The sequence below is a fragment of the Xiphophorus hellerii genome, chromosome 1 (genome assembly GCF_003331165.1).
Source record: "Xiphophorus hellerii strain 12219 chromosome 1, Xiphophorus_hellerii-4.1, whole genome shotgun sequence".
Taxonomy (NCBI): domain Eukaryota; kingdom Metazoa; phylum Chordata; class Actinopteri; order Cyprinodontiformes; family Poeciliidae; genus Xiphophorus; species Xiphophorus hellerii.
Window position 1 is genome coordinate 17,723,032 of NC_045672.1, and position 22,448 is coordinate 17,745,479.

General features: G+C 39.8%; 2 protein-coding genes and 1 non-coding gene across 5 annotated transcripts in view; all 3 read left to right on the forward strand.

Annotated features, from left to right (window-relative positions):
* Window positions 1–5,222, forward strand: part of camkvl (CaM kinase-like vesicle-associated, like) — a 51,412-nt gene extending 46,190 nt beyond the window's left edge. The window contains exons 8-12 of one of the 2 annotated variants that reach the window (XM_032565821.1): window positions 237–373; window positions 721–799; window positions 890–977; window positions 1,237–1,245; window positions 2,759–5,222. In XM_032565821.1, the coding sequence (XP_032421712.1) occupies window positions 237–373; window positions 721–799; window positions 890–977; window positions 1,237–1,245; window positions 2,759–4,249 (1,804 nt within the window). In that variant the 3' untranslated portion in view covers window positions 4,250–5,222. The remainder of the gene's footprint in view (window positions 1–236; window positions 374–720; window positions 800–889; window positions 978–1,236; window positions 1,246–2,758) is intronic. The other variant, XM_032565829.1, reaches the window with a different exon arrangement.
* A 401-nt stretch (window positions 5,223–5,623) lies between these two features.
* uba1 (ubiquitin-like modifier activating enzyme 1) lies at window positions 5,624–22,361 on the forward strand. Of its 2 annotated transcripts, none has more exons than XM_032565783.1 (26): window positions 5,624–5,834; window positions 8,796–8,912; window positions 8,990–9,048; window positions 9,132–9,300; window positions 11,001–11,135; window positions 11,220–11,326; window positions 11,421–11,511; window positions 11,593–11,725; window positions 11,805–11,902; window positions 12,104–12,250; window positions 12,664–12,840; window positions 13,006–13,113; window positions 13,202–13,282; window positions 13,702–13,854; window positions 14,097–14,262; window positions 14,377–14,573; window positions 16,412–16,476; window positions 16,576–16,771; window positions 17,898–17,972; window positions 18,084–18,273; window positions 18,426–18,511; window positions 19,631–19,723; window positions 19,950–20,141; window positions 20,432–20,533; window positions 20,615–20,715; window positions 21,312–22,361. In XM_032565783.1, exons 2-26 carry the CDS (start codon window positions 8,796–8,798, stop codon window positions 21,445–21,447), a joined length of 3,174 nt encoding a protein of 1,057 aa, XP_032421674.1. In that variant the 5' UTR covers window positions 5,624–5,834; the 3' UTR covers window positions 21,448–22,361. The 2 variants fall into 2 exon arrangements, with proteins under 2 accessions (XP_032421674.1, XP_032421666.1); XM_032565775.1 differs by lacking the exon at window positions 5,624–5,834 and adding an exon at window positions 7,193–7,429.
* On the forward strand, window positions 20,227–20,337 carry LOC116728821 (small nucleolar RNA U6-53/MBII-28). Its single transcript, XR_004341031.1, has one exon. It is a non-coding gene; the product is annotated as a small nucleolar RNA U6-53/MBII-28 (small nucleolar RNA).
* Window positions 22,362–22,448: the final 87 nt, after the last annotated feature.

The following is a 22,448-nucleotide window of genomic DNA, read 5'->3' on the forward strand; positions in this document are numbered from 1 at the left end:
TATTTGAAGAAGGTTATGAAAACATGCTTTAAAAATATATATTGGTCATTATTCTGTAATTTAGCAAATGCAATCTTGGTAATTTTAATTCACAATAAACAAAAGAATGCAGTTTGATTTGTTTCTTGATAGTGGTAAAAAAAAAAATATCTACATTCTTATACTGTGTATTCAAACATCTGGTTTTACTTAAAATATTATTTGTTCCATTTTTAATGTAACTACTTTTCCGGCAGCTTATCGGGCAATCCTCCTTTCTATGATGAAACAGAGGAAGAAAACACAGATCTACATAATCGCATCATCTTCTGTCGCATCGTTGCTGGGGACTTTGAGTTTGATTCTCCTTACTGGGATGACATTTCACCTGCAGGTGTTTTCCTCAACCACACGATGGCACTAAACACCCACTCTCTCTAAGCATTGGCCTACAGTTCTGAGCTCAGTTTCAAACAACTACGAGTGACAGCACAGTGTAAAAATATTCATTCTTCTCATATATTTTAACATTTTGTCACACTATAATAACAAATCTGAACGTATTTTGTTTGAATGTCAGTGATATAGACCAACATCAAGAGGTGCACAATCACAAAGAAAGAAGTTTGCGAGATTTTGTTTTATAAATAATAATGTAAACTTTTTTGCAAGGCATTGTCTGCATTTAAGTTGTCATTACTGATGATGTATACTATATTTCTGCTGCTTTTCCTACTTCAGCAAAGGGGCTTGTGTGTAGACTTATGGAAGTGGACCAGATGCTGAGAATCACAGCAGAGGATGCGCTCCAGCACGAATGGTAAGTGTAATGGTGAAAGCACTGAGATTTTTTTCTTTTGCATCTATGGTGCAATTATGTAACTGTTGTACTGCATGTGTTTTGTATCAGGATTGCAGGAAATGGTGCTTCAGAGAAGAACTTGAAGGATGGTGTATGTGCCCAGTTTGAGAAGAACTTCGCAAAGGCCAAATGGCGGGTATGAGCACACTCTATTGCTCTGCTTGTAGCATCTACAATGTAGATAATATTACAGAATGACCAGCTGAGTAAATGGAAGAATAGGCTGAATCCTGTGGCCTAACATAATTTGAGCTCACTACACAGGGATGTATTTTAAATTTGTAAAAAATATAAGGCGGGATTACTGAGGAGAAAGAAGGAAGAAGATGGCGGTGCTGACCTACAGCATGAGTAACAGGTATAAATTTCTTTTTTCTTTCACCATGTGTTCCCAGGAGATAAAGGTATCGTTTTCCACTATGATTGAGAGTAGAAGGAGAGAGTGTGAGGAGAAACTTATATGAAATGATTCAATAAAACGTCATTTGACAATGGAATATTGTTTTATTTTTTAATTTTAATTAGTGTTAGCTTGCAAAGATATACATTGGAGTCAACCTTTGTAAAATCTCTGGATAATGCTTTAATTATGTTTAGGGTGTCAAAGTTTTTCTCAAGCTCTACTCCTTCCTACTGTCACTCTGCCTGTCCCAAATGAGATCCATCCACTCTGCTCCACTTTTCTTCACTGGAGAAGATTCAAATGTTCAAAGTGGCTCACTCTGTACCTTTCCTACTCCTCATCTGCGCTAGTTTGTCTAAACAAAGGGGTTAAACAGGTACTGATTGTCAAAGGGAACAGAGTTTGGTTCTTTTTTTGTATGTTTTTTTTTTATTATGTAGATAAGGAGTTGGAAAAATGGAAAGGAAAAAAAAAAGGATGTGGGCCACTGTTGACAACTGAACTACAGTGATTTGAACTGTAAGGCCCTCTGGTGTTCCTCTTACACAAATCCTGGCTCATTGCCCCATACTGTTGGTACATCCAAAACATACACCAGTCATGCATAACATCGTGACCACTAACAGGTGAGGCAAATAACACTGGTTATATGTTAATTATCACACCTGTGAGTGGGTGGGATGTATTAGGCAGAAAAGTAAATATTGTATCCTCTAAAGATAGAACCAGATAAAGATGTGAATCATAATGACCTGGATGAGTTTAACAAGGGCTCAGTTGTGATATATAGAAGAGTAAGTCAGAGCAGGTAAAAAGTAAGAAAAGTGATGAACCGGTGACAGGGTCATGGTAAGCAAAAGTCTCATTTATGCACCGGAGGAGGAAACACTGACTTGTGATTCAAATGACAAGAACCTGAAGCTGAAATTGCTCAAGAGGCTAATGCTAACTTGTCTGAATGCATTGTCATTTGGTGTATAGGTCTTTGAAGGGGAACATAACAATGTTAAGTTGGTGGTCATAATGTAATGCCTGATCAGTGTACATACAGATGCTGTATAGGTAAGTCACATTTGATTCAGCGGCTTTTCATTTTCAGTGAATTCAAGGGAATTCTGCTTCCTGGTTTACAAACAACTACTAAACTCACACATAGTCCCAAACACCTTTAGTGTTTGTGGGTCAAAAGATATCAGATGAGTAAACACTTCAATTATAAAGTGAGGTGTACACAAATATCTTACTTTCAGCAAACAGTGAAGGAGTTTCTCGGAAAGTGTGAGTGGTCAGATTGATTTAAACCAGGTTATAATGTGTCACAGCTTCTTGGAGGTAAAAGAACTGACACTAATATTTCTTCACTCCACAGAAATGACATCATTGGGGATGTTGACGCTAAATCATTCTGTTTTAACAGACATTCTGTCAAAAACTTGTCTGTGACAAATTGTGTGATGGTAATCTTGTTTAACAAAGTCCTCTTTACCCTGTTTTTCTTTACCTCCTATTTGCAGAAAGCAATTCGTGTGACAACCTTCATGCAACGGCTGAAGAACTCTGAAGCACTGAATGACAGTTCACTTGAGGTTCAAAGTAGGGAACAGATAGGAGATGGCGAAGGGGGTGTTTCCCAGGGGACAAGTGATGAGGGAGATAAAGGGACAACAGATGAAGGGATTACATCGAGCAGTGTTTCTTTAGAGGTTACTGTTGAAAATACACAAGCTGGTATGGAACAAGATGAGGGTTCCGTTAAGATAGAAGAAAGCCCAGATGAAATAAACACCTCAAGGGGTCCATCAGTTGGAAAGACACCATCAGATGGGAAGGACCCTGTTGGACAATCCAGTTCAGGTCCGAAACTAACACAGGAGGAGCTTAATATGACTGGGGTGAAGAAGGGAGCTACAGATGGAACCAGAAAAATTGCTGCCAAGTTGGGTCAAACTAATGTTGTTCCAGAAGTTAAGCAGACTTCGGCGGTGATTCCTGAACCATCAAAGCTGCTAGAAAGTTCTCCAGGTGCAAATCTGGACAAGCAGCACACATCTGCCTCCCCTGAGCCAACTGGTAAACGTAAAATGGCTGCAACACTTCACTGCTCTACCGCTGCTCCCACTGTGTCAGCTTCACCAGAGAAGCAACCAGCCACCCAAAGCACACACAAGGATGAGACTGACAGAAGCTGGTGTCAGACACAAGTACCTGAAGCAGTTGCAGAGAGGTCAGTGGTAGCACCAGTTACATCTTCAGTGGGGATGGTAAGTGGGGTTGATGAAGCACTAGGTGTTAGGTTGAGAGGTGATGGCAGTCCTGTAGGAGGACGGGATAGAAATACCAGAAAAACAGACCGACACAGTGCCGAGTTTAGCATAGCCAGGACCCCTGCTGCAGCCTCACAAAGTTATTATGTAGCTGGCAGCTCAGCTAGTTTGGGTCGACATGCTGCACCATACAACCCAGAGGGTATCTCTGTAGGGATGGGAATGGCTGGGAGCTTTGGGAGTCCTTACAGTTCCCTCTATACAAGCAGAGGAGGAGGAGTAGGCATGTATGGGACTGGTCTTCACCATGGAGGAGGTGGGAGTAGTACCACAACTGATTGGCAAATGGACAGTGTCATTGAGCAGATAGAAAAGCAAATGGTCGCCGTACTTGAGAAGATTGAGGGAGACATGCCATCGCTACTTGAGCAAATCAGTGACTGTCCTAGTGAGCCAGCACGGGCCAGGAGCACACATGCTTCGCCTTCTGTTTCTCGTTCTCGTCCAACTCAACACTCCTCAACTTCAACCTCAACTACTCCTCCACCACTTCCCACCTCTCCAAGACCAGCACTACCTACACTCCCCCACCTCGGTATTCCTCCTCCGACATATCCTCCACCATCTCCACCCACACAAACCTCACCCCAGGCTGTCAGGGAGCAGGAAGACAAGGATGGACAGAGAGGCGCAGCTCAGTCCAGCCAATCGCCCAGGGCTGGGATGGGTAGAGGACTATGAGGCAGGAGTGAATAAAGCAATGCACACTGCAAAATATTTGAAATTTTGAACTGATTATTTGGTGGTGAGAGTTTGAAGACTGTAAAGAAGAATGATTAACAGGAGTTTGAAAAGTTACTATATATTGCTGATTTTTATGATTCATATAAAATGTCTGTTTGAGAAAAATGCTAGTTAAAATTGAGCTCAATATCCAATATTTCCAAAGCTTGTTTAATTCTAAAATCTTTACTGTGTGCCTGAACATCTGCCACACAGCAAATGTGTTACTAGCATATACAAGCAGCACTCTGCAATGTTTAAAGGTATAAAAAATACAATAAACTACCAATAACAGATGACAGGCACATTTGTATTATTCTATATACTGTAAATAAATAGAAAATTAGATTCCTGATTATTACTTTGCTCCCAGAATGTAAACCAATTCCCTTCATAGCTAGCATAGCTTTTTACAAAGCAGCTTTTCCCATTTATTCTTTTATTCCCTTTATTTTTGTAGCTCTTCAGCTTTTGTTGGGGCTTAGAGTCACATTGTGACACACAGATATGAAAGGCTGATCTGATCACACAATTTCTTGATTTGTGCAACATAGATAAACTTGAACTGTGACCAAATTCTTGTGAGTTTCTAACCAACTGACATTATCCAGATGCAACACACTGTATAAAGGCTTTGCAATCACGCATAAAACAATTTCTTTCATTAAAGTTTTTCAAAAATCGTGTCCACCAAAATTGTATCTTTTTTCTTGTTTGGTCATCATGGATACTTTGTTATTGTCACTTACACAGTCCTTCCTATTTTCACTCCTCTGTCGTGTAAACTCTATTTCATTATGCTTTTGGCTGTATGTGCTATTTTCAGGTTCTGTGGTATTTTCCCCACTCTTAGTATCATTATTCATAACCAATGTAAACTGTAAAATGTGCTCTGTTTGCAAGTCTTTCAATAAAACTGATGAAAACATCAGTTAGGATGCGTAATTATTGTGTTTCATGCATGAATACAAGTATTCAAAATAGTTTTTAAATCATGTGTTCCCATAAGATAGTGTTTCTCTTGTCAACGCTGTTAACATACACACTACAAATCCCATATGACATTGCGTATGGTTTGGGACGGTCCACAATAACGAAAGCTTAGGGGTGGCAAATAGTATTGGCCGCTTATTGCTAAAAAATATTGTACAAACTCTCGGTAGTGTAAGATAAATACAAGTAGCAATCTTAAGTGTGGTGCGATTCACTTAGAAATTGAGTAGGTTTTATGCCAGGAATAAAATCTACGGCCGCCACATTTCGTTGAGTCCTTTAGGTCAGAGTGTTGGTCCCGCCTGTAACGTGCACATGTTGCTGCTTTGCTTTGCTTTCAACTGAAATAGAGTGAGGGGAAACGGCTCGGGAACAGCCGGCCAGGGAGACGTCCAGTGGAAAAAACTCACACAGAGCCCGCCAGCCTGACACACTTTTCAGTTGGCCGTCAGCGGCTGTGTTGACTTGTCACATTGTTTGTTTGGTTTCTCGCTCAAATAGAAGCCGCATTTTTTAATATTCCAAATCAGGCCGAGTAATATCGGATGTGGTAAGTTCTGCACACTTGTGTAATCTCTCGCCTCGGTAACGTTAGCCCCAGCTACTTGGCTAACGTTAGCTGGGCAGCTAACATAGCGGCACAAGAAGGGAAAAAGTCGTTGGGTGGCTAGATAGCCGAAGTGCTAGCTTCACACAAGCTAACAACTACGCAGTCTTTTGATCTGCGTTACTGATAGTTGTTAACGTTACTTACCGTTAGCTAATTGAATCTTTTCGTCTACTTACTCTGCTAACCGATGCTAATAAGGCAGTGTCAAGGAACAGATGACGTTAAACTAGCATTTGCACGTTTTTGTGGACAGCACAATTGTCTAGGATCATAATGTGTCAAATAGTAGCTGAAGAGCTATAGTTGCTGCAAACATTAGATGCAGGCTATTTCGGGAGCCAAAGTCAGAGAAACTTGCCTCGAGGAGTATGAAACCTCATGAAGATAATTATTTTTAGCCATATGTGCTTTTTCAGGATGATGTTAAGATGCTCGGTTCTCGGTGTTACCACAGTAACGTGATAGTGGTCAGTTCAGCGTGTCATGTTGGACAGGCTGTTGTTCTGACCTTATTGTTTCGAGTGCAAAAGAACGATGGGGACAGTGTTGATCATTTCGAAATGGGAGCATGAAAACTAAGGGATCCCCTCCGACACGTGTACCCTAGAATACGCGGCCCAGTCTTTTTCATGGGCCTTTGTCATTTGCTTGGGCACCCCCTCCCCCAATACTCATCTCCAAGGAATGCTCACCCACTAACCTCATCTTAGGTGTCCAGCCGATCAGCATCACTTTGCATGCAAGTAGCGTACCTTATGTACCTGTTTCATTCATTGCTGCACTGAGCATCGTCAGACTTAGTAATAATGGCTTAAGTCGGACTAAGAAGAATGCATTGCCTTTTCTAGCATTGATGCAGCAAAAGATGTAATAATAATAACACGAATTTCTTTTTATTTGTATGTTAATATTTTCTTTTTACAGTTGATTAGGTCACGTCCAGTGAAAGCATTGAGCGCATCCAGTTTTACAATAAATTGACCTCTCATTAGAGAGCAACTGAAACAAAAGGTGTTGCTAGATGTTCATCAGCATTGATCAGCTGCATTACTTTAGAAATATCTTAAAATATATGTTTTTTTTGCATGTCCGTCTGTTTGACATAGTGGCATGTTTTCGTATTTCTTACATGGCTTGACGTTTAGCAGTTCATTGTATACTGTTATACATGGCATGCATCCTCTAATAACAAGGGCGGGCTAAACTGCATCAGCAGCCAATCGGATGAGAGCCTGACGGAGCCGTGCGCTAACAGCTACCCTTTCCGTCACAGCTCCTCCGCCCCTTTCTCCCCATCTGCCATTTTGGTTTTGTTCCCGTCTGCAGTCGCGAAGCCAGCAACGCAATTGCATAGGAAGAGACTTTCGGCTCAACGGCATAGTGACTCGACAATATAGCGCCGACCATCCATTTCCCATACCACCCTTTCTTTTTTGGTACCGACCGTCGAATTTGCATTCATCGTTATCGCTGACATCTACACATTGCGGGAGAGGAGCGGGTTCGCGTAGGGAAGGGAACGGGAAGAAATATTGGTAAGAGCAGATAAATCAATGAAGCACGAGTCTAGTGGCTTGTTTTTCCGTTTGTGTGGTTTCTCTTTTCAATTGAGAGCTGTAAAGAGAATGTCTATTTGCATTACCCCTCAACAGAGAATGAACTTTGATAGTTGGCTGTCAAATAAACCCGTTCGTTGGTTTTGTGAGCAGGTTAATATCGTAGCCGCAGCTGCTAGCTGGCAAAGTTGTGTTCCGCACTGTGGATAGTGCAGGCCTAGGCCGAGCGGCTAATGGATGGGCAGGGAGGCTGGTGTTTTCTTGCTTCTAAGTTATTAATGTTACGTCTTTGTCCACCTGCCAAACCACTTAACCGATTAGTGACTCTGAACTTACCTAATCACTCGTCTTTTGGTGGTGTCGACTCACACTCGATTATATATTTTTTTGGAGCTTTGAATCGATCGCTAGTAGCTAAGCTCTTTTCTTGTATGAGGGTCTGAAACTACTGTATTAGCCGGGTGGTTCTGCTGTATCATGCCAGTAGCTTTCACTTTTAGGTTACAAAATAAATATTTTCTTACTGTTTGGTGATTTTTGGCCGCCTGATTATTCCAAAGTTTGATAGAAGTAACCAAGGCGTTTAGTCTGACTCGGGGGGCGAAGGTAAGTCGGCAGCATTTAATGCGGAAATAGTGGCTGATAATGTTGAGTGTGAGGTCACTGTGTTAGATACTGCGGCCCTTTTATGTCCCATGTGACAGATTTGATTCTTGATTATTTCATTTATCAAAACAGCTTTACTATGTTTTTAAAGGTTATAGCTGTGATATCTGTCATCTGAATGCAGTTGGTGCAGCACATTACTGGTGAATCAGTGTGGATTGCTCTTTTTTTTTACTGCAGTGAACTTTTAATGATTCAGCTGTTTTTGTTGTGGTGATGCTAGCAGTCCTTAAAAAAGCCACATAATGAACAATAGAGGCACATAAACAAATCGGTGTTCTTTCCCTGTATGAAAGAACACATAATGCTGCTATTCATGTGTCTTCTCTGGCTCAGTTCGTTTTTTCCATCAGATTGTTGCTTGGCCTGCAGCCAGCCCAGCTGCTCTTGAAGCTAAATTTCCTCTTTCCTCAACTTAGACACACAACAAAGAAACCATCATTATGAATATTGTATATATATATATATATAGCTTTGCTTTTATTGTGTTTTGATAGCAGCATTGCAACTTGAGTATAACAGGTTTAATGTTAAGGTTTCAAATGAAGTTTTATTCACTTTAAAAATGAAAAAAAAAAGTTGTTACATCTTATCAGATGCTAATGTTATAAGTTACAATTTCAGCTGCCCTTACTGTAAGAGATTTTTGGGAATGAATAGTATTTGCACTTTGACACAGATGTCCAGCTCGCCGCTGTCCAAGAAGCGTCGCTTGTCAGGAACAGAGACGAAGACGGGATCCCACTGCTCCTCCTCTAACTCTGTCAGAACTGATCTGTCCCATACACCTGCAAACGTAAGTGCAAATAAATAAATCTTCCAATCTACTCATTTTCAGATATACTGAATTTGCTCGCTGCTGTCTCTTCCCAGGGCATGGCTAAGAATGGCAATGATGCTGAGATTGATGAAGGCCTGTACTCCAGACAACTGTAAGTCATCCTGCTATACATGCATTTTTTTTTTGGTCTGATTTTGTTCTGATTTACTAAATGTCGTCGGACTCCTCCTCCAGATATGTGCTGGGCCATGAAGCGATGAAGCGCATGCAGAACTCCAATGTCCTCATTTCTGGAATGAGAGGACTTGGAGTAGAGATTGCAAAGAATGTCATCTTGGGAGGAGTTCGAAGTGTCACTGTGCATGACCAAGGAGTTGCAGAATGGCGAGATCTCTCTTCCCAGGTATTTGGAGAATACACAGATATTTTTGTACTTTTGTTTAATTTCACTAATGTATGAAATCACTAGTTACTTTTTAAATTGGTATATTTGCATCTTATTCAGATTTATTTAATGTCCAAGCTCTGGAGGACAGTTTGTGTGTTTTTGAGTCAGCTGTTTTGTTGCCTCTTCCAAGGCAACCTTGGAAGAGGTTGCCTTCCAACTATAACAGCCTCCACTTTAGCAACCCATTTGCTGACGCAGATTTATTATGGTCTCTGTCCCGGTTATAACCAGCGTACAGGCAAAGCCTCTAATTGTATTGATTCAGCAACTGTTAGCTGTCTAATTGAACAGGCTGTAGAAATGCATTCAGCAATATGAGATGTGTTTCTTGTGTCAATGACATGAACTTGCTTGTATTTAGGTTGTATATATTTGAATGGTTTATATGTTAATATTTGATTAGGACATGAATTTAAAAAACATTCTTTTCTACATTGAAGTAAATTTTAAAGCAGTCCCCCTTCTCATACTTCCTTCCTTATGGTTATGAGTTTACAATAAGAAACTCATAACCTTTTATTTTAATCAGAAACCATTTAACTTGAAAATGAATGTGCATATATTTTTTTTAATTTAACTTTCTTAAAGCTTTTAATTTTACTGTATTTTTTGTTTAGAACATTTCAGTTCACCTCCAACTAAAACTGTTTCCTGTGTGAACTTATAATCGAATGTTCTTTTAAAACAGACTTTATAGTATGCAGAAGATATCCTGTTGTCACAATTTGACAAAATAACACATTTCTAAAATGAAACTGACAAGTTTAATGAAATGATGTCTGTTTATCAGACAACTGAAGCTGCAGCTGGTTTTACCAGAAATTTCCTGCAGGAATTTTTGTTTATACGCCGCTGCATTCTTCCTCACTCTTAAATATTTTCTTGCCAGACTGTTCATTTTTAATGGGTTGTACAAAAATATTAGTACAGTTTCAGTTGAGACAAATTATGCTTTCAAACTTCTTAACCCAATTGATGGGTGAAAAAATTAGACTGCAGCAATTAAACATATTTTTATTTCTGTAGTATGGTTCTAGGGATTTTTGTCACCATAATCAAACTAGATCCAGTGCATGCTATCTTTCCTCTGCTACCTGATATGTACATTAATCTCTTTTGGTTGAATTTTGTTACTACTTTGATTTATAAACCAACCACTCAGATTTATCAATTTGTCAATGTAGTTTATCTTTCTTTTGTCATGTTGGACTTGGGTTTACAGCAACTCTCCCAAAAGGAGGATTCTGTTTCTCTGTCTGTGGAGACTCAGTATTTTACAGGACATTTTATTTTTAGTTGGAAGTGTTTTGGGCAAAGTTATGTTCAGCTAATTTGACTGTGGTTTTCCATAATTTTCAGAATTATGGCCAAAATGTGAGAGCAATGTGAACTTTATGATGATGGATTAGACAGGAGATGCTTTATATATTAGTGGGATCATCAATAACCATTAATATCTGTCTCTACAGTTACAAATGTACCCATATCTACTCTTGCTGAACTTACTCTTAATATGTGCTTTGCTGAGCATGTTTGAGTTGTAATCTGCTATTGATTGGGGAAAATGTGTCCAAGAGTTTAAAAGTTGTAAACTGCTTTAGGTTCACCAGCTGTCTCTGAGTTGTTTTTATCTAATATTTTGTTGTTATGGTTAGTTCTACCTTCGTGAAGAGGACCTGGGAAAGAACAGAGCAGAGGTGAGTCAGCCTCGTTTGGCTGAACTCAACAACTATGTTCCTGTGACAGCGTATACTGGAGTTCTCACCGAGGACTACCTTACCAAGTTCCAGGTATGAACAGCCTTAGAACCCAGCCTTTTTGTCACCTGTTTTGCACCAAGAGAAAAGTTTGTAGTAAGTCGTGTTTGAATCCAGGTGGTGGTGCTTACTAACGCCAACCTAGATGAGCAGAAGCATTTGGGGGACTTGTGCCACAACAGAGGAATCAAGCTGGTTGTTGCAGACACGCGTGGTCTGTTTGGGTAAGATTGACATACATTTTAGGGGTCACTCCCAAGTGAACAACTTGACCTTTTTAATCTTTCAACGTATGAACACTTGGTTTAAATTTTGTAGCCAACTTTTCTGTGACTTTGGAGAGGAGATGATAGTGTACGACACCAACGGAGAGCAGCCACTGAGTGCAATGATTTCCATGATCACCAAGGTTAGTTTACTTGTAACACTGAGGTAAGTTCTCAATGTTTAAAATATACTGAAATGTATTGGGGGTTTTTCTCCACTTCAGGACAATCCAGGTGTGGTAACTTGTCTTGACGAGGCTCGCCATGGCTTTGAAAGTGGAGATTATGTGACCTTCACTGAGATTCAGGGCATGACGGATCTAAATGGCTGTCAGCCCGTGGAGATTAAAGTTCTTGGTGAGAGTTTTTAATGTTCATTTATCGTGATGTTCTGTTTGACTTTTCCAAAGTTGACTGGATTTTGCTTTTCTCCTAGGCCCATACACTTTCAGTATCTGCGACACAACCGGCTTTTCAGATTATGTCAGAGGAGGAATTGTCTCTCAGGTTAAGATGCCTAAGAAGATCAGTTTTGTAAGTTATTTCTTCCCCTTAAATAATGACTTAATGGAAACTATGTAAAAAATATTTTAGGTCCCATGGTTGTCTTGTTTTATTATGCCAAGTGATCAACAGAACTACTTAAAACAGATTTCTGCAGTTACTATCCCCCCCACTGGGAAAATCATAATAAATTAAGTTTGTATCACTAATATTCACGTCCTTCTCTTACAGAAATCCATCTCGTCCTCCATGGCGGAACCAGACTTCATATTGACAGATTTTGCCAAATTCGATCGTCCCGGACAACTACACATAGGCTTTCAGGCCATCCATGCTTTCAAGCAGAAGCACAGTCGCCTCCCTACACCTTGGAGCCAGGTGTGTATCATTCAGCACACCATTTCTTGTTAGACCTGTTTGTTAGTGTTTTCTACTTCAACGTTATGTTCATACTTGCCCTTATTCTTAGTCTAAAGGCTTGAATCTTAATTGCTAAGTCTAAAATTTATATGTGTTAATGTCATTCAAAGACATAATGGATGCCATGTAAAGGCAATAAGAAAAAAAACATGCCTAATTTATTTTGAATTTCAGATGCACAAAATGCAGGTTTTTCCAGTACAATTCAGTACTGAATTAGTTTCAGTGACACATAGGCTAATCTGATCCCAAATGTAGACAGTCTGAATCTAAATATTTAGTTAGGGCAGATTTACACATAAAATGGCATAGCAAAGCAGAACATGTTTTAGGCAATTTATTGAAAGTGCTAAGTTTTGTGTTTTCACCAGGCTGATGGTGATGAGCTGTTGACTCTGGCCAAAGAGCTGAACTCTGCCCAGACGGGGTCTGCCAAAGCGGAGCAGCTGGATGAGGCTCTTATCAAAAAGATGTCTTATCTTGCTGCTGGTGATCTTTCCCCTGTCAATGCCTTCATTGGTGGAGTGGCTGCACAGGAAGTGATGAAGGTCAGTGGAATGTCTCATGTAAACTGAAGCCGTTTGTCTGCAATGTTTGATTGTTTTTATTTATTTTTGTTGTGGTTTGGTTTTGTTTTTATTTTTAAGATTAACAGTTAACCGTTTTGAGCTAATATAAACGTTTGGATTTATTTATTTATTTTCTCTCATCAGGCATCCACAGGGAAATTTATGCCTGTAATGCAGTGGCTATACTTTGATGCGCTGGAGTGCCTTTCTGAAGGAGAAGAGGTTATGCTCACAGAGGAAGAGTGCAGCCCTGTAGGTTTCCAGAGCAGATCAAACACGAATGTCATCTTTGTAGAGAAAACATATATGAATAAATAATATTCTTTTGTGCGTCTCCCAGAGGAATTGTCGGTATGACGGGCAGATTGCAGTGTTTGGCAGTAAACTGCAGAAAATCCTTGCCGACCAGCGCTACTTCCTGGTGAGTAAATGAGTGACAGAACTCCTAACTTCTCCTTTCCAAATCACCATGTTTTTAAGAGTTTATGTTTTTAGGATTTAAATCTGTTCACATTTTATTTTATATATGTTTAAAAGGATTGTATAGAATGATTAGAAATAACTGATGGTGTTAAAAAATGACGAATCTAAAAATATTTTTCTGTGCTTTTCCAAACCAGCATTTAATTGGCAACAATTTAACATTTTTTGATTGTTTTTACAAAGTAAAATTGTTCACATTACTGTCGCAGTCTCTAAAAATATTGGTACCAAACATTGTCAGCAATTTCTGGCTTGACTGCTACTTTGTCAGACGGGGCTTGTATGTGGGAAGTGTCCATTTTAAAACCAGATCCAGTCCTTAAGCTTCATTCTATGTATAACATGAATTCCTTCCAGGTTGGAGCTGGAGCCATCGGCTGCGAATTGTTGAAAAACTTTGCCATGATTGGTCTGGCCAGTGAGGAGGGCGAGGTTATCGTGACTGACATGGACACCATAGAGAAATCCAACCTCAACAGACAGTTCCTCTTCAGACCCTCTGATGTCACGGTCAGTCTCATCTGCTTTGATTATTGGAAGAAACAAACACATGTTGTACATTTGTCTTGGATATACTTCTGAATAGTGCTTGAGTAAAGTTCTGTATGATAAAGAGGAGTTATAAGTACTGTGCAGGTGTTTCCGCTGCTTTCTACCAATCTTGTATTTTTGTTTAAAAGCATTGATTGATTATTAGACACTCTTTTAGAAAATCATGGCCTCCTCCACTTACTCAAAACTCACCATTACAGAAAATGAAGAGTGACACAGCTGCTGCTGCAGTGAAGCAGATGAACCCCTCCTTCAAGATCACAGCTCATCAGAACAGAGTTGGTCCAGAGACAGAGAGGGTCTACGATGACGACTTCTTCGAAAGTCTAAATGGGGTCGCTAATGCACTGGACAATGTCGATGCACGTAAGTTGGTGACATTTAAATGTTGGGTGGCGAGTTTGCACATCCTGGTGAGAACATCTAATTGAGCCTTAGAGATTTCTGCCCAGCAAGTTGTCTTGTTTTCCCAATGCTTAGGTATGTACATGGATCGGCGGTGTGTTTACTATCGGAAACCCCTGCTGGAGTCGGGTACTTTGGGCACAAAAGGCAACATCCAGGTCGTGATCCCCTTTCTCACAGAGTCGTACAGCTCCAGCCAAGACCCGCCTGAGAAGTCCATCCCCATCTGTACCCTGAAGAACTTTCCAAATGCAATTGAGCACACACTGCAGGTATGTACACCTACTAATACGTTCAGGTTGGACAGAAACACAATGGGATGAAAAATCTGTTGCTGTATTTCAGGATATTTGCCAGTTTCAATGGATATAATAGTATTGCTTTTGTTTTGCTGCGAGATTGCTGCTGTGCATCAACGTGGCTTAATGTTAAGATTTCCTTCAGATTGTTTTTGAACTGGCTGATTAGAGGGCTTCTGCAGGTGTTTAATAATAAGAAGTCTTAGTTTGCTTTAATTTTAGGCCTTAAATATGTCCAGGTCTTGCATCCATTCACCTTTTTGTCATCTTATATTTATCCATTTTTGTAACGTGAAAGAAATATGATTTTTGGTTCACATGCCAGAGATAAAGTTACCTTTTAACTACCTAAGTTCCCGAGTGAATGGAGTATAAATGTGTTTATGTTGAATTTAATTTACAACTCTTAAATTTTAAATTGAACACACTGAAACTTGAGGAAAAGTTTAGATTGCTTTTGTTTCTCAGAGCAAAACACAGTCCACTTTCAATTTTATGCCAAATGTTTTCACCTGTGACCTTATGTCACCATTACTATTTTGCTTTTTGTTGAGTTCAGTCTGCCAAGACGTCACAAACCTCTTACGGTGGGAAACTAGCTCACCCTTTGCCTCTGGTTGAATTCAGACTGGCTTTCCCCTATGTACTGAAGGCTCTGTCAGTTTACCTCACTGCTCCAAGGATTACACAGATGTTTCCTGGCTAACTTTGCCACAGTACGAAAATTCACTGTAGCATTTACACAACCAATGCTCTATCCAGCGATTAGTCACATACGCTCTTGGTACTCTGACTCACCCCTGTCATTTGACCTGGCATAATTAGCGGTTTAGGTAAACTGAAGGCACAAGGGCAGTGGCTTTTCCAGGTTTGTGTTTTTACCCAGTTCCAGTGTCATGGCAAACCAAAAACAAAAATCTCCTTGGTCAAAAGTTTGCCTGGTGAGTCTTGGGTGTTTTTCTTTTCCTCTTATAATTCTACATCTCCATATTGTTTTCAGTTTGCTGGTTGCCCTCACAGTAGTTAAACCATTTTGTCGCTACAGTATAACTAATTGTAGTATCGCTAAATTTTCTGCCGCAGTGTTCACATATAAAATAAGCAACACGCATGGCAGCCTTTCCTTCAGATGTGCTGTGATATTAGGGGATGGGTCATTTAATAACTTTTTGGGAAGAAAGGTAACCCTGGTTACCAGTTGCTGTCCTACGACTACTTATTTGGAAAACTACAAATAAGCAGTCCTGGTAATAGTTTTTTTTTATTTAGTAATGTACAGCAGAACACAAATGTGTCTTAATTTTGCTTTAATTTAGAACATTTAATTTATTTATTAGAAATCAAGATTTTTGGGGAACTAATATGTCAAAAAAGTCTTAAATTGTATTGGTTGCTTTAGAATCAAATGCAAAATCTGGAGTATTTACCAAAGTACCCTCAGAACCTACGTTTAGCTATGTACTCATTAAAATATATTTTATTTCAAAACTATTACTGTGTATATTTGACGTTTTGCTTTGAACCAACTTCAACTGTTTCAGCATTTTAAACTAAAATTGTTCTTATGTTGGATCAGACCATATAATTTGGGTCTTAAACCTGTCCTTCCAGCATGTCAGCCTTGAGGCAAATGTTCACTTGCTGCCTGAACTTTCTCACCCTCTAACGGCTGCAATGACTGTGAGGTAGTTGGTGTTTACCATCAGTGGTCATGGTGTTATTCAAAAGTACATGCTGCTTTACTTCCACGCATTTCTTAAAACTGCACACTTGTTTTATTGAACTCAGTTTATTTCTGATCTCCCTGTTAGTGGGCCCGAGACGAGTTTGAGGGGCTCTTCAAACAGGCACCAGAAAATTCCATGCAGTACCTCACGTGAGTTGCACACACTTCCACTATCAGCAAATGTCGACGCTAAACGATCAAACCGTAACCAATTTTTGACATGTTTTTTTGATCTCTCCAATCTCGCAGAGATACTAAGTTCATGGAGCGAACTCTGAAGCTTCCAGGAGCTCAGCCTGTGGAGGTGCTGGACGCCGTGTACAAGAGTGTTGTTACAGACTGCCCGCACAGCTGGGCTGACTGCGTCGCCTGGGCTCGCAATCACTGGCAGTGCCAGTACAGCAACAACATCCGTCAGCTATTGCACAACTTCCCCCCAGATCAGGTAAAAATAAGTTTGTCTACACTGGATTAAAAAAAAAACTCTGTTGCTTGCACAACATGGTGGAAGTTACACATCAGTCAACTACTGTAACACAACAGGTCGCATATTTATACTCATTTACTGATTATACTCTGGTACTCGGTTTTAATTAACTTCGGATTAGTTTTTGACATATTTTATCTCTAGAAAATCATGACAAAATGACACTTTAGGAAGTTTCAGGTCAGTGGAGTTTTTCTGTTGTCAGAATGTCATTTTTTGTATTAATACATCTTCAAAAATGTGGACGATGTGGCACATTTTCTATATTTTTACTCTTGTTACAAAGTGAAACAAATCACAAATGATTCATTAGTTAGTGTGAAATATTTCAAGCCTTCATTTTGCTAACTATGGCGTATGGATAATAAAAACATTTACAAAATAGATTTCATGTTCTCATTTCTACATACTCATTATTTGGTCGGTCTTCCGTTTGCATGATTTACTGCATCAGTGCAGCGTGACAGAGGCGATCAGTCTGTGGTTCTGCTGAATTGTTCAAGAAGCCCAGATTGTTTTGATAGTGGCTTTCATGTCATCTTCATTTTTGTTTCTAGTGTCTCTTGACATGTCAGGTCAATCCTCTAAAGGTTATTGCTTTAGTAGTTTCTTCTACTACACTTTTTTCCTTCCATTTTGTGATTATATTTGTGTACCTCTCTGGGTGAGCCTCCAGATTCTTCAGGAATGACCTTTTGTAGCTAACCCTCCTCTCCGATTCTGTTGAAAGCAGTCTTCCCAGTGATTGTGTAGCCTTGTGACAGACTGAGACCCTGTAGAGGCTCAGAAAACCTTTGCAGGTGTTTTGAGTTAATTTGCTGATTAGGGTGCGACTCCATGAGTTTCCAGTGTTTTGACTTTTTCACAGTTTTCGTATTATTTTCTGAGACAGAATTTCAGGTTTTTCTTATCCATAAGCCTGAGCCATCAAACTTGCAATAAATACTTGAATCTGTTTAATAAAGTTTAACTTTCTGAAATAAGTGACACAAATATTTAACTTTTCCACAATACAACAATTCATAGAGATGTACCTGTAAATGAGTGTTCTGTTAGTATTCATTCTGTTCCTCATGTGTTTCAGCTCACCAGCTCAGGCGCCCCCTTCTGGTCTGGTCCAAAGAGATGTCCTCACCCCTTAGATTTCAGCACTAGCAACGTAAGGAGGATTTTCAGGACCTCTACTTCTTAGATTATAAGATTAAATTTTTTCTTTGCAAAGAAGGTACTAATTTCTTCCTTTCTTTTTTTTTTTGTTTGTTTTTTAAAGGACCTCCACGTGGATTATGTATTGGCAGGTGCAAACCTGTTCGCCCAGACGTATGGCCTGCAAGGCAGCACTGACCGAGCAGGTGTGGTCAAGATCTTGCAGGACGTCAAAGTGCCAACTTTTACTCCTCGCTCCGGGGTTAAAATCCACGTCTCTGATCAGGAGCTGCAAAATAGCAATTCCTCTGTTGGTAAGATGTGCAAATTTAAATAAAGACCGACTTATTTAAAGCTAATGTAGTTTCAAATAAAATGTTGTGGTTTTTTTTAAACAATAATTTAAAGACATGTCATGCATCTCTGAATGCTTTCGGAGTTCTGAGTGAAATCTCTTGACACACAGATGACTCCAAACTGGAAGAACTGAAGTCTCAGCTGCCTACGCCGGAGTCGTTCCAGTTCAAACTCAGCCCCATCGACTTTGAAAAGGTACTTCATCCTGGGATCTGTTCTGTCCGAATAAACTGCTTGTGACGAAATCTGCAACTTAACAATTTCATGTTTAATATCTTATATGTCACAGGCTAGTTTAATAGGAGGAGCTATGGGACAAAAGGAAAATGCTCTTTTAAAATATGGAAATTAAGAATGGTTTATTGGCAGCTGTGACAGATTGAGTGCACAAGTTGTCCATATTATAATTTCTGAGATTATAGTTTTAGTCTATGGAAATATTGATAAATAAGATGAGTTAATTTGTTTTCTCTTTTAAGCTTTTTGGAATGCTACAGAAAGTGTCCAGTTTTTATCTTGGTTCTATTAACTCAGTGGTTCCCAAAGATTTTCTGGGCCCCCCTATGGATTACAATAACTCCCCCTCCCCAAATCAACTGGGCACACACATAGTTCAACCAGACATAAAGCTATACACATATTTTGTTTTCAAACTCCACTGAATTTTATGTCACACTTCAGGTTGCAACAAAACACACTACAAACCATCGATACAGTGAAACGCATTTGTGTAACTGTTTTTGTTTTTTGTTTTTCATTCATCCGTACCGCTGGTGCGCCCCATACTTTGGGAACCACTGTATTAACTGAAAGGTTGTAAAGTGGAAAAATATCTCTTATTGTTAGTATTGCAGAGCACAACAAGTTTTAATGAATATGAACCACTGGGCCTGTCACATCGACAAACTTTACTGGAGGATTATTTGTCCCATAAATTATTCCGATAAAGTATAATATTTTGTGACCATTTAAGTTATATATTGATAATAGTTCAATAATGCAAGTTTGCCTCTCAAACTCAATTTGAATGCAAATTGTGTTTCGCCTCACTGGAATTGGTGGACATTTTAAATATCCAAAACACAATAACCATAAACTATAAATAAAAAGGAAGTAAAAAAAAAAACACACACACAACAGAAACCTTAAATGATTATGAAGTCTGTGTAAACAAAATCGCCCTTCAAAAATTAAGATGGAAATTATCAAGGCCATTTTAAGTTATCATGGGACTAATCATTTATTGTGACAAGTTAACAAATCGGTACCATTTACCTTCAGTAACCAGATTTGTTTTTGACCGTCTGTCCACAGGATGATGATGCAAACTTTCACATGGATTTCATCGTGGCAGCCTCCAATCTGAGAGCAGAGAACTACGACATTCCACCTGCTGACAGGCACAAGGTGGGAAACATTGGTCCTTGGATTATTATTGTTTTGATTACCTCCTCATCTCTTAGATTAAAACGTACTTGCTTGTGTTGATGATGGATCAGTGTTTCACACTTTTGTCAACTGTTTTCTTTTGTGGGTTAGTTAAACATTCCTGGGTTTCTGTGTAATTGTATAAGACTTATCTCTTGTTCTCTCGCTCTTTTTTTATGTGTACATTTGTTTCTGTCTAATCTAGAGCAAGCTGATTGCTGGCAAGATCATTCCTGCTATCGCCACGACTACAGCTGCAGTGGTTGGCTTAGTGTGCTTGGAGCTCTTCAAGATTATCCAAGGGCATAAAAAACTGGATTCGTTCAAAAATGGCTTCATGAACTTAGCCCTACCTTTCTTTGCCTTCTCTGAGCCCATTGCTGCTCCCAAACACAAGGTAAGCACGTGTGTATTCTGTCTGAGTCTTAACACGCACAAAATGCATTGTAAGCCTAGTGATTACATGCCATCACACTGTGAAGCTCCAATGATGATCCAGCCATGCTAATACTGATACATTAGGCAGTCTGCTTGGATGTAAGTGAGTTCAACTTACCTTCTCACGCTGATGGTATCAGTGTGTGCTGAGGAGAAATGTTTTTTTTTTTATCTGGACAAACTTGTTCACACATTCCAGGTAGAGATGCATGCTGTAGATAACTTTTACTCTTGCTGGTTCATTTGCAGTACTATGAGATTGACTGGACTCTTTGGGATCGCTTCGAGGTCAAAGGGCTGCAGTCCAACGGGGAAGAAATGACACTCCGACAATTCCTTGACTACTTTAAAGTAGGTTCAGCTCCTTTTCTCTGTTTGTTTTTTTTGCCTACAATTAATTCCCGATTTATTTTTCCCCGTTTTGTCTGTCAGAATGAGCATAAGTTGGAGATCACCATGCTATCTCAGGGAGTGTCCATGCTGTATTCATTTTTCATGCCTGCTGCCAAACTTAAAGAAAGACTGGACCTACCGTGAGTATATAATTTGAGTGTACAAATACAATAACAAGAACAAATACTTATCACAGTGATTATCTTATTCTAAGGGTTGTTCTGCTTCGGAACGCTATATATGACAATTGGTCTAGGACAGTGGTCCCCAACCGCCGGGCCGCGGACCAATTGGTACCGGGCCGCGCAAGAAATAATGAACTACTTCCGGAGCTTTTATTTTGAAAATCCTAAACCGGATTTTACCGGTTACGTCTTGCGAGTCAAAATTGAGCCAACTTGCAGCAGAATGAGTAACAAAGCACAAAACATCCCCCCCCCCCGTTCTGCAGCACAATTGCGAAGGGCTGACCGGTCCGCGCGACTAAAATGGTTGGGGACCGCTGGTCTAGGATATCTAATACTAAAATGTTGTGGTATGCACAATCATAAGGATAATACCAACCTGAGGGTTAGAATAGAGTAGAAATTCACTTGTTGCAGCAGCACAGTAACAAAATAATACACCATAATAATGGTTGTTCAGAGTGCTGTACACATAGTAATGCACTGATATTTAGTAGTGGTTTTCTTTTTAATTTATTGGCTCAGTTTCATTTCTCCTTTGTGTTTTGCAGAATGACTGAGATTGTGACTAAGGTGTCCAAAAAGAAGCTGGGCAAACACGTGAAGGCCCTGGTGTTTGAGCTGTGCTGTAACGACCTGTCTGATGAAGACGTGGAAGTGCCCTATGTCAGATACACCATCCGCTGAGCTCCACACCGAGCCCACCCACCGGAGGGTGGGAGATGCGGGGGGAGGGGAGCAAAAAGGGGACTATTCTGAAGTGGGTAGCTTGATCCAAGTCCGCGCTACTGGATCAATCAGGGGTTTTTTTCTGTTTTCTCTTCGTTTTCTTTTTTGTGGGCCTGGGGTTTTTGCGTAAACCTGTGCCTGACTGTACATAGCCCCAGTAAGCTGACTAAAGGAGACCAGTATGGGTTAGGGATCCAGTTGGCGCTCTATGGCGGGTGTAATTGAAGGAAGGGAGCATGTATACTGGACATCCTGACGCTCCTCAGTTGTAGTACCTCTACAGATCAATAAGCCCAACGTGAGTCCCTGCGTAAACGATCGTCCTCACAGTAACTGAGGGCCATTTTAATCCAACCCAGCTACCTTCCCTCTACTTGCTCTCTTTAGTCATCAAAACCCTCGTCTCGTCTTACCTTGTACACATCACAAGTTAAATTTCAAAGTATCCTTTTTTTTATGATTTCCATTTCATTAATTAAAACCAAGCTACCCGAGAAAACAAAGAACGACCATGTAGATATTTTCTGACTGGAAACCCTATGGTATCACACTGGCAGAATGCTCTTCCCAGTCTGAAGCACCCCTACCTCCCTCACCACAGCACTCTCCGAGGGGCTCTTGCACATGACATAATATTTTTTTTCCCCCTTATTTCTCATTATTTCTTGTGTTTTTGTTGTATTTTATTTTGGGGGAGGGAGATACAAGAAAGGAAAAAAAAAAAAAAAGATTTGGCACACATCTGGTAGTTCATAACACTTGTTTCTATTTTGTTAACTCCAAATAATAAAAACCGAAATAAGAGCAAGGCATTGAGATGTATCTTGATATGGGAGCACTTAGTGTGATAGTGAATAAACATGTAAAACATGTATTAGAGTGAGTGGTTTTTATTTTTGTGTGACAAGCTTGTGCTTGTTGGTGTTTGGGGATTTCGAAGCACAGATTCAGATTCATGC